Consider the following 12,834-nt stretch of genomic DNA (forward strand, 5'->3'; position numbering starts at 1 on the left):
ATACTTCTTGTTGATAAGAACTACAATTAAAAAAGGTCCCAGAAAAAATTTGATGTCAAAATGATAGACCTACAATGACAGATGTGAAATAGACTAAATCCAATTCCGGGATACAGAGTTACATGCAGCATCGAAATGATGTTTTATTGAGCCAATCAACTCCCTCAATAGATTAGACGTATTGTCTCAAATTTATGCCAAATCCATAACCTATATTAAAGAGCTAAATCATTACTTATGATAAGTTCTATTGCCCCTATTAGCTCCCCAAGGACTCCGCTAATGGCCATACCATTTGATAGAAACCAATTTTACAGTTCAGGATTACCAACGAAAAATTCTTTAAAATACCTGTGTAAAATTATCATCTATGACCCAACCAAATGATTGGTATAATCATGAACCATTTATTTGACCATCCTTGATGACTTTAAAAACTGTGTTCATTTTTTGCATCAACATTTCAATCATACTCCATGAACGATCATTGAGATGAGAAATCTTCTGTCATATGATTCTCATCTCCATAAGGGTTTAGAGCTAAGTTACCGATTCGGGTACGGGTATGGATATATATATGTTTGTATGTATGTCCAAATATTATAGACTATATCATTGTATAACTACAAGAAGAGTGATACTCATAAATCCATAATTGCCAATAAATATCAAAAAATGGAATATTTTGATATCTCATTCATAATTTGCAAAAATGAAAATACTCAAGTTTCAAAATGTCAATACACAATGAAAATTCAAATTATAATTGATTTTAATATTCAAGTTCTTCATCTTAAGTGTCAACGTCAATATCAACATTTGGTTCAATTTCATTTGAACCACAATCAATTGGATTGCCACTAACACTAGCTGTGTCAAGTGTAGACGCTGGTTTAATTTCATTTTTCAAACATTTGACAGAATGCCAAATCATTAACAAAACAAGGAAAGTGATTTCACAAAACATAAGCAAACAGCTGCTACGTATGCATAATGTAAATCAACTGAAATCAATCTCAGTATTGCTGATAAAAAGTTTACTAACCCTGTGTTCATGTGTATAGCTCGCAAAAGCAACTGAAATAATATTTAATTGCTTGCCTGCTGGCATATTCTGATAAAAAATGCTGTCACAAAGTTGTGGGAGTGAAACTGAGGTTTTAGTTTATGAAACTATGCTTGGGTATGGCCCTTGGTACTTCTCGGATGCCTGGGTTCTCTGTGGGTTCTTCACAGAAGAACCCATAGAGAACCCAAGTACCCAGGAAGAGTCCAAGACGTGCCTAGGAAGAACCCGAACTGTACCAGTACCCGAACAGTACCAGTACCAGGACCCGAGCTAAACTAGAAGAATCTGGTAACTTAGGTTTAGAGTGATCCACAATGTTGATGTTAAATCTCATCTTACGATTCTCAACATGATGATGGATGATGAACTGATCTGAAATATTGATGAAAAAACAAAGTCTTTTCCATAAGCTCTTCAAAGAATCCCATGTGCTGTAAAATCTTATTGGTTATACATTGGTTTTAGAGGATGGTTTAATGGCTATTTCCTGGTAAAATACATTTAACATGAACAAAAATCAGCTAAGGAAATTTATTGGGTTCATAATCTTTACACGATAAAAATTCAATCATTCAATGTACCATCAACAATTAGCAGCCTCAAATGATAGTGATAATGCCCCGCTGACCTCACAGAATATCAAAAAACATTATGACTATAATAAACTTTCTGGCATTCTAGGAGATTATCAGCTACTATTCTTAAACATTTTTAGTCTTCAAACTTAGTTCCCCAGGGTAATAGATGCATCTTCAAGCATCACATTTATAAATAGTAATACTACCAAATGACAATGCATTCTTTTAAATGTTTAATCCGTTGAAACAAGAATGATGAACAAACATTTCACAAGCAAACTGGCTTTATGGGCCATTGTCAAATGTAAGAATCTCATAGAATCAGTTTCTAAAGGACTCTCAAATTATAATTTATAAATACAATAAACAGACCGAGCAGTTGACCAAATAAGGGACAACCTTTATCATACACACGAGGTTCAAGAAAATTGCAAAAAAACATACTCTCCCCCTGGCTTACAATATACACACTTTGTCAGGAGACAAACAAGCACGTTTAGCTGTTCCCCAAGTCACAAGAACTTAATTAGTGCCCAAATCACCACAGCCAGGACGACAATTGCAATAACCATCATAAGCAAGCACATACATGAGCAACTGCTCTTTGCCTTCTTACTCAGCACAGCCAGTCTACGTTGTACACGCTGTATGATTTAAGAAAAGTGAGTTTACACTATGCAAACACAATACCATAATGATTTAAACTTTGAAGATTATAAACTATTAAGTGAAAGAGAACATGTTTATTTTTAATACAAATTTTGAAAATTAACCAAACCTGCAGTCGGAAGCCTGTTGCATCAACATCTTGATCTAAACTATCCTGTTCAAGATTATAGGGTAACATGAGAAGTAGAACTAAATAATACCACTCAACATTATAACACTTAGTATATCATTAGGTGTTCTACCCATGCAAGTAAACCAAATCCATTAAAATGAAATCAATTGAAGTGCAAATAAGATCATACAAGAAGATGAGTCTGCAAGTCCAATTCTTCATTCACAGCCAATGCGATATGCTTGGTACTTATTACAGTCTCCTCCAGTTTTTCAAGACCCTCATCTTGTTCTGCTCCAGATTTATGGATGGTGTTAGGTGCATCACCAGTATTAATGACAAAATATAAACAAAAAGTTGTTAACAACTAGACCTTTCATAATTTGCCGTTGCAGTCCAACAAGACCATAATTGTCCAGTCCAGAGGTTCTATTTATTTCTGAAAGCTGTTTACTATCTTGGCCAAGCAAATCATCCCTGCAAAACACAAACTCATGAGGAACAACACAACCTTCTCTGTTGTATTCAATAATCACCATCATACTCCTAATGCAAAGCTTTCTCTGTCACTTCACTAACCAACATTCTCAGTGAAACAATTTCCACACACCCAATAACAGTATGGTCTATACTATATAGGGGAACTCATTCAATGATTTCATTATAAAATTGTAAGCAATAGTTGCTAAAATCACCAAATATTTATTTCGATCAACTCTTGTACAACAGTAAATATTAAAATTCAACAGTGTTTGTTCCTTGATCAAAATAGGGCATTAAAAGCTCAGCCAAACAAGCACAGCAGTCAAAGGGAGCGACAGTAGGCAACTTAACTGCAAAGGAAAGTCAAGATGTGTTCATGCAGCACGATGATAGTTAAATAGCAAAAAGTGTCTCATCAAGGGCAGCGGACTCCAATCAAAAGAGCTTAAGATTTCAGCAATAACAATTAAATTGGTCAAATGAAAAATTTTCAATCATAGATGATTGTTGTGAGGTATTGCCGATCTTATTAGATTAGTGTAAAGTGGCCAACAAGTTTAGGTGGATAACTAGTAATTACCAATTCTCACCAAATTGGTCATTACTCCAAATTATATTAGTTCCACTACATTGTAGATTATGAAGATTCCAAATATATACTATAATGGTTTCACTTTCTTTACACAAGCCACATACATTGCTTTTACTGTGATCTTGTTCCCTGGGTTTGGATTATTCTGAAACATCCAGTTTAAAGAGTGATAGTAAGGTGTTAGCTACAACCCCTGGTTATTAAGAAGTTTCAGGAGACAAGGATGAGAAAAGAGTTATAGAAGTAGAATAGTGATTTGCAAATCTAAGATGGTTAGGTCAGAGCAGTAGCTAATTTTGTTGGAGCATGGATGCATAACTGCTCAACATTTGTTATGTTGGAATCAATGGAGTAATACCAATCCAATAATCAAGAAGATGTACATATTTAAAACAACTTAATATGGTTTAGAAACAACCCTGTATTTCCCAAGTTGTGACTACAAAAAAATATAAGATAGGTATCCATAAAAAATACAATTAAAAAATTTCAATAAGTAAATACTCAACAACTTATGTCGTTTAGTTCATTTATCCTCGCTCTATGATGTGGTAATTAATTTATCTAACATGTCATGCCATTCTTGTGGTGGAAAAGCATTGTGTTTCATTCAGGTTGTAGATATTTATAGGAAATTCCCAAATTGTACTCCTCTACCATTGTCTGTAAGGGTTGGAAATGTGCAATAAAGAAGTTGACTGGGTTTTCTAATTGTTTGTGTGAATGTATTATTGTCAATGTTGCTGTCAGTGATGTCAAGCTATTGATCATATTGTTTTGGATCAATTACAAATTATAATTTGAGTTTCATGTTAGTGAATTCAACTGAATCAATATTTTTTGATGACTATAAATAATAAAATATTGAGAATTATCAGTTTATATTTCATGTGACCACTTTATGGTTGTCATGATCAATACCAATATACCAACTAATTAACAGTCATGTTAAGAGTATCTGAGCACTTTATGTCTCAAGTTATGTCAAATTAAAGGTCACAATCATATTCTCTAGCCAAGATGTTCTAAAACAAAATGCTAGTGCCTTTACCAAAGGATGGTCATGCTCTACTGTGTTCTTATTTAAATCATTGTGATTTTCATTTTAATTATTGGTCAAGTTAATTGTGCTTACGATTGTATTTGGACAGAACTCAGTTAACACTGACATCAACAGGTCTGTGCTAACATCACTATTACAGACAGCCTCCTACGTCCTCTGTCCTTAACTTAAAAGAAGAGGGCTAGCCCTCCCTCTATATTGGCAGTTAAGAGTGCAAAAAAGAAAAGGGGGCTGGCTGGCTGGCTAGTAGCTAGTGCATCATTGGTAATGTTGAATGACAGTCTGATCTTCAATGTGCATTTAATAAGGATCATTTATGAGCACTTATAGAAGTACTCTCAAATGTGGGTTTTAGGCTGTCATAGCTCCAGGTGACCTAGTCAGCAGCCTGCATCTCATAAATGAGATCAAAATTGGCATGGCAGCCAAGACAGAAACCAATCATGATTTTAATCAAAAAATTCAGGATTTTCACGATAAATAGGATGTTGATGTCAGAATAAGGGAATAAAAACCTAAGCATGTTGTTGATCTGGAACCCAATTAATTTGAGAGGATCAATTATAGCATTGGTATGTCATAGTGATGCACAAACATATTAATCAAGAACAAATTAAAATATAAAGATGATTGCAGAATTGAATTGTAAAAGAACAGAGCAGATAATGTTTGTTTGTTTGTTTCAGAATTAAATTAACATAAAAATAATTATTTTTCTTATTAGCAATAATAAATATTTTACATTCTATCTAGTATATATAATCATTTATAAATTATATTTATTTTATTTTATAATCATAGAAACAACCTTGTTATATAAATTTAATTGTATTTATAGTAATCAATAATAGATATTATTTAAATTCTATTTAATATTATATAATAATTATTAAATTAGTTCAATCCTATTTTGTATTTATTTACTTATCAATGGTAATAAAGTTATATGTTAAACTAAATTAAGGCAAGAACAAATATAAGGAAAATAATGGCATATAGTGTAATTTAAGACTCTCAAAGACTAGAAACAAGTATAAACAAGAAAAATGATAATGAAGCTAAAATAGATTAGTAGCAACGAAGTCAAACTAATAAATATTCTATGAGCATCATACATATTCAATGAAAAATGACACCTATGCAAATTCTAAGTAGCTTGCCCCACTCTCTACAAAATTCCTCAGAATGTATTTTGTCTTAAGAAGTATACTTGGACAAGGGCACTAAAGGACTGTGCATGTGTGACAATAAAATAAAAAAAGGTTATGCATGTCAACTAAAAATAATTCAATATTTTGTTAAAAGTGTAAACATTGGTTCAAAGATTATTTTGTCTCGTTTCTTTTTTTTAGGTTTTTATATGTAAGGGATAAAAATATATATTTCGTATTTTTAATTTTAAAATTTATATATCAATTGTAACCATAAAGTTGTATTTTATTTGTTTTTTGGTATTTATATTAATTTGTATTTAGAGTTTGTTATCCAAATTTTATTATATCCTATTTTAATCTAAAATGATCCACACGTCGACATCATTTGATATCTAGGATTAGGCCACTTAATGTCCTCTTCATTACAAATTTGAGTCGTAAGTTCTAAACTTTAAATTTAGTGACTACAAACATATATTTATAGGCATTTTACTCTATAAATTTCCCTCTATCTATATTCCTCCCCCTCCTCTCTCTCTCTCTCTCTCTCTCTCTCTCACACACACACACACACACACACATTCCTCACTCCCCCTATCCCCTATCTATCTCTCTATCTTTATATATATCTCCCTTTGTCTTCCCATATATCTTTACCTTTGTCTTTTTTTCTTGGCATATATCTTTGCCTCTCCCTTTTTCTCTTTCCCTCGCCCTATCTCCTCTATTTCTCTTTGTGAATCTCTCTCTCTAGAAATGTCTCTCCATATCCATCCATCTCTCTCTCTGTCCCTCTCCCTCTCCTCTTCGTAGACCTCTATATCTATATCTCTTTTCCTCTCTATCTATATATCTCCATATTTCTTCTTTTATCTCTCATTCTATGTGTATCTCATTATCTCTCAATCTCTCTCTACCCCAATATCTCTCTCTCTACCTTTCCTAATTTAGAGGCTTTGTTTTAATCATGTTTGGATCACTAGCACTATCTCCATATCTCTCTCACTCTCACTCTCTCACTCACACACTCCCTATTTCTTCCTCGTTTCTAGATCTATATATCTCTATCACTCACATATACACACTCACTCCTTGTTTCTTTTTTCTTGTCTCTATCTATCCCTCCCCCCCCCCCCCCTCTCTATATATCGCTCACTATCTCTATTACTTATCTACATCATCTCCTTTATCTCTCACTCTTACCCCCTTTATCTATATCTTCCCATCTCTCTCTCCCTCTTTATCTATATATCCCTTTATCACTTCCTATGTATTTATATATCTCTCCATCTCTTTGTATCTCTTCCTCTTCCCCTCCATATCTCCTTAGATTTTAATGTGTTCATCACTCTATCTCATCATCTATATATCTCCATCTAACCATCTCTATCTCTCTATCTATTTCTCACCCTCTTCCTCCCTCCCTCCATCTTCATGTCTCTCTCTATTTTCCCCTTCCCCCCTCTATATCTAGACATGTCTCCCACTATTTACCAATTCATCTCTCTCCCTCTCTCCCCCTCTTTCTAAACCTCTATATCTATATCTCTTCACTCCTTTATCTCCATCTCTCCATATTTCTTCTAATTTGTCCCCTATTTCTATCTTGGTATATTTTCATCTCTCTACCTCTCTCTATATATTGTGTCCTATATCTTTGTTTTCTATCTTTCCCTCTTTATTCCCTTATCTATATCTTTGTCTCTTCCATCTTTATCTATTCCTCTCCCCTATCTCTTTATCCCCTATCTTTATCTCCTTCTTCATCTCCATCTCCATCTCTATCTCTATCCCCAATCTCTTATCTCCTTATCCTTGTCTCTCTCACTCTCCCCCCTTCTCAATATGCAAAGAATAGACAAAAAAAAATTATTATTGACCTTCCACACATTTTCAGCGTACCCATTGCACACAAAGGTGCAATTGCTAGTAATTATGTAAACATTGACTAATATCATGCTTGTGATTTCTTGCAGTGCTGATTGTATTTAAACAGAACCTGGTAAATTCTGATATCAACAAGGGCTATGTTAGCATTATTAATATAGATTGCTCCTAATCCCTCTCTGTCCTTAACTTGCCCGCTGTCAATGGAGAAGAACAAACTGATCTTAAAAGTGCATTTATTAAATTTTATTTTAGAACACTCATATCAAGACTCTTGAATGTGAGTTTTAAAGGCTGGCATTGCCCCAGCCGACCTGGTGAGCAGCCTATCTTGTAAACCACAAATGACATCATCATTGCCAGGGTAGACAAGTGAAAAACTAGTCATGCTTCTATTCAAATATTCAGAATTTTTATAATAAATAAGATGTTCATGCCACAATGAGGGCGTAAAAAATGAATCATGTCATTGATCTGGAACTTGATAAATTTGAGGGGATCAATTGTAGCATTGACGTGTTTTAGTGACGCAGAAGCATATTACTAGAGAAGAATTAAAATTTAAAGATGATTGAAGAATTGGATTGTAAAAAACAGAGTTACGAATGCAACTGTAAACTTTTTGTCTATTATTGTAAATGTGAACTCTATACAAGAGTCAAGTACATAATGATAAAGCTTGGAAAAGACCCCACGTAATGCCTTGGATGAGCATCAACAGAAATGAAATGTTATGAGAATCTGCAAACAGCAAGAAATATGTGTAGATTCACTGTACTCCATGACTGTGGGTAGCATTATAGTACTCTAGAAGGGATGTATGTACACAAGCCAGTTGCATCTAAGGTGGCACAGTGCCAAGCTGTGCACTGGTTCCCTCCTCCAGGGTGGGGAGGGGCTAGTTGTGGATACCTCTCTGTTCTTTGTAGAATCTAGATATTGTGATGCCTCATAGGAGCAGAAGAACCAACTTGTACCATTAAAACAATGAGACACTTGGCAAGTTTCTTGGTCAAAGGAGGAGTTGTTTGTGCTATCGAACCCTGGTGACAAAATTATTGACTTCGAAGAATGGGGAGGAGCAAGAGGCAACCCACAGAGGGATGCTGCCCCCTCAACCACAAAGGGAGATGCAAAGGAAACATTTCAAAACCAAAAAATGTTATTGTGATCACTAGAAAGATGAACAAACAGAAATAGTAGGATCAACAACATTTGGTCTTCGTGGAGGTAGAAGAAAGCCAACCCACTAGTGGAAGCGTCATCTAAACATGCCCAGTTTCAATATATCACTGCAAAACTCACCAATCAAAGCCAACACTAAACAACTTCTTCTGCGCTCATTGAATCTATCCTAGAGACTAGGTAACTTATGCTAAAAGCAACCTGTCTAAAAATAGATAACTTCAATTTGTCAAAAACCGGGTAATCAAATTCATGCACTCAGGAATTCGCTAGTTCAGAATGGGAATAAGTAAGCATCCCTTTGCTTCATGGACTCTGTTTCAAACTCTTTATGCCACAGTCCAACATTCATGTAGTACATACACATTTATTAATGGTTTTTACAGGAGAAACAATGAACTATTCAAACTTTTTAACTGTCCATATAAATGACCTTAGTTTACAGAGCCTGCAGGTTTGTTGAAGTTCATATGTTGGTATAGGGTAGACTAATTTTTAGGTCTCGCCTCAAATTTTTTATAGGGAAGCTATTCACTACTTCAGTCTTTTATCAACTATACATTTAGTACTAACATTAGCTTATGTCCAATACGATTTCTTGATGGTGGATTTAGCATCCAAAGGAACATCCTTAGCTTTCCATTGCAAGGTTCTGTATATTTCAAAATGTTGGTCTTATTTTGTTGAACATCCTTTTTTTTACTATAAATTTTAGATATTTAAATGCAATGCTCTTAACTTATCGAGTTCTGAACTTTGTTAAGCAATCCCTAAGTCCAAGTCATGTGATTTTGGTTTCAGCAACAAAGAGACTACATTAACCATCAGTAACTTTCTTTTCATTTCTTACAATAGAATCAGTATCAAGATTATTGACATAATTTGATTTTTCATAGAACAATCTTACCAGACTATAAATAATACACCACATGCCTGTTAAGAAACAAGCTTTAAAAATGAGAAGAGGCTCTACAAATTTTCTGGCAGGTTTTGAATAATTTGACAACAAATAATCTTTGATCCTGGTGAGCCTTCCAAGGGCAAGCAATTATTTCTAAGCATCATTATTTTCCTCTTTAGAAATTAAAAGCTAAGGGAAAACAACAAAGAAATGGTTCCACAAGCAGGCTTCACTTTTGAATCCCAAAAAATAGGCACGTATCAATATTTTCACAAATTCTAAAAGCTACTGAAAGGGTTGGAACTTCATGTTGAGGAATAATGTATGTGGGGCATGGGTATGTCAAAGAATGTTAGGAACAAAGAATAAAGTGCCAAGGAAAAAGGTTAGGAGCTTGAGTTGTGCAAACCAAACCAAACGAATGAGGAGTTGACAATGAAGAAGGAGAAAGAAGAATGCCTTCACCTACCTCTACATCTGCAACAACCACTTCATGGGTGGCCAAGGTCTAAGGGAAAAGCATTAAGAAAGTGGATCCTATGGTGAAAATGTAAATGGAAGCCATTCTCACTAAAGATATTTGTAAATGCACGGGAGTGATGATGAATGGAAAGAAAAAAAGAGGAGATGACTATTGTAAAATATACAAAAGTTATATTTCAAGCTCTCGAGAGCATTTGTGGGACAACTAAGGGAGAGCCTCGATATTTTATTCTACCTTAAAAAAAATTTAAACTAATCAATTCCCGTCTGATTTTTCATCTCAAGATGTCTATGTCTCTTCTTCTCTGATATTGGATCTCCTGAAAGTTTGTAATGAACCCACCACTAATTGGGATTAATCTTCTCTTCTTTGAAAATAAAAGTGGGAACCAGAGTTCAAGGTAACAACCTATTGCTCTTCTTGATGACCAAACTCTCCCATCAGCAAGTCAATGAACGCATGGAACGCATTACATCTTTCCTTTTGCATTTGGAATCAGTTCACCTAATTGCAAAGGCCCTAAGGCGCACTTCTTGTCACAATGTGTGCCTCTATTAGAACTTCCTCTTGTGAGGTCTAAGACCCTTAGGGATGGGCTTTTGCATTTATGCCTATTAGTTTAATCCTCGACTCTTTGGCAACTTCTTTTTGGAACTCCCGTGCAATTTTTCTTTCAACTTCTATAATAAAATTCTCTATAGTTGCGGAGCAGAAATGTGAAGGCAAACGTGTCTTACCCTGGGTTCTATTTGCTTCGTGGCACTTTATCCTATTAAACTTGTGCTTCTCATACCTTTCAACAAATTGTTTGTCTAAAGGATATCAATTGAATCTCAAGGTGTAGTCTCCTAGCTCACACATGAATTTACACCAAACCATAACTTGACAAAAACTCCATCATAAACCTTCCTTAGGCTTTCTCATTGTATCTTTAGAGATTTGATAAGTTGAGCTATTCTCAAGGTATGGTCTCCCACTTCACAAGAATTGCCACCAGACCATAGCCTAACAATAACTCCATCCTAAAGCTTCCTTAAGCTATTCTCATAGGTGTGGTACTCAAGAAGAGACCTAGCTTTGTGGGCATATTCCTTGACCTTGAGACCTAGCCTTGCTTAGTTGTCTAGCCCAACCTCTAAGGTTTCAAGCTTTGTCAACAATGTTCCTACAACCATGCTTAGAAAACTTGGACACCTTGTGCTTCTCAAGGAGCTATGCAAAAGATCCATCAAGATCATATGCTCATTGCTTTGTTAGAGTGCAACGCTTGTGAGTGTCAATTGTAGCTCTTTGGTGCATTTCCTCTTCTTCATGTTTATGCGGCCCCTTCACATTTGAGGGTTCGTACAATTTGGACTCATTGTGCTAAACTTTTGTTCCAGTGAATTGATTTGCCTATAGTATTTGAGAGCAAAGATTCCTTCTATGCAATAAGTTGGCAATTACTTGATTGTTCTATCAAAACCCTAAAGCCTAATTTTAGTGTATTTGGAAGAGAAATACTATGCTCCTACAAGAAAGACATAAAGTTGCCTTCTACATATATCTAGTCATCATTGGATCAAAATCTCCCCAAAAAAAGTTGTCATATTGAAACAACAAATATAAACATATAGTGGATAAAGCTACTTCCCCTTTAGCAATCTTAGGAGAACAATCATTGATAGAAAGAGGTGGCCTTCTTGGTGGAATCTAAAAAAATTCTCACTCCTCTACTAGAGAATCTTCGATTTTATAATGACAATTCAGCACTGTGAGAATCTATTCAAAAAAGAAATATCAACAAGGTTGCATGGGTACTCGTACCGGAGACTCGAACGCATATCCCGCACCGGAAACTTGGTTGGAAACATCTCCATAGAGAGGAGACTTCCCGCTAACGTATCCACCAATCTCCCACCGTCTCCAAGCCAAACAAAAAAAAAGGAAACCTTAAAATGTTTAAAAAAAAACACAGACAACAAAATAATCAAAATGTAGTACAAACGGAAGAAAAACAATGCTCAAAACAAATGCAGGTCACAAGGATTTCTTAAAACGTTGCAACAGCCATTACTAAATGATTATACTATATTTAATGTTCAATGTCATTATATTTTCAGAATTTCTATAAATTATTAAATTATATTTAAAAGAAATTGGCATCTCCAAGTACCCACGTCTCCTATTTTTAAAAAATAGTCGTACCAGTACCAGCACCAATCTCCAAAGTCTCCAAGTACTCCCGTACCCGTGCAACCTTGAATATCAATCTCTCACAAAAGAGGCTTGAAGCTGCCTTTTGCATATGTCTAACAAGAACAAGATCAAAACATCTCCACCAAAAGCTACCATAATCAGCACAACAAATTCGAACATAAAGAGGGGAAAGCCACCTCCACTTCAACAATGCATGGAGACTAGTTGTTGATAAAAAGAGGGTGTCTTTCTTGACATTCTCATCCCTTTGTTGGAAATTTTCCCATTTCTAATGATAGAGTAATGCCATCGCAAGATATGCCAAACAAAGTAAATTTTTTTATCTCTCAAAACTTATCAATTATTTTATTAATGGTGCACCTCTTATCAAAACTACTTCCTCCAAGATGTCGAGGAAAGGCTTCTTATTAATGGTGCACCTCTTATCAAGACAACTAGCACACAGCTCTACTAGTTTT

The 12,834-nt window shown here is 34.8% G+C and overlaps 1 protein-coding gene across 1 annotated transcript in view; it reads right to left on the bottom strand.

The window, feature by feature from the left end:
• Positions 1-1,818: 1,818 nt before the first annotated feature.
• The window catches only part of LOC131075082 (syntaxin-52), a 48,052-nt gene continuing 37,036 nt past the window's right edge, over positions 1,819-12,834 (bottom strand). Inside the window, exons 3-6 of the mRNA XM_058011898.2 lie at positions 2,802-2,905; positions 2,619-2,719; positions 2,426-2,470; positions 1,819-2,291 (exon numbers count right to left, since the gene is read on the bottom strand). Coding sequence (XP_057867881.1) covers positions 2,160-2,291; positions 2,426-2,470; positions 2,619-2,719; positions 2,802-2,905 — 382 coding nt within the window. The 3' untranslated portion in view covers positions 1,819-2,159. The remainder of the gene's footprint in view (positions 2,292-2,425; positions 2,471-2,618; positions 2,720-2,801; positions 2,906-12,834) is intronic.

This window comes from Cryptomeria japonica, chromosome 3 (genome assembly GCF_030272615.1).
Source record: "Cryptomeria japonica chromosome 3, Sugi_1.0, whole genome shotgun sequence".
Classification (NCBI taxonomy): Eukaryota; Viridiplantae; Streptophyta; class Pinopsida; order Cupressales; family Cupressaceae; genus Cryptomeria; species Cryptomeria japonica.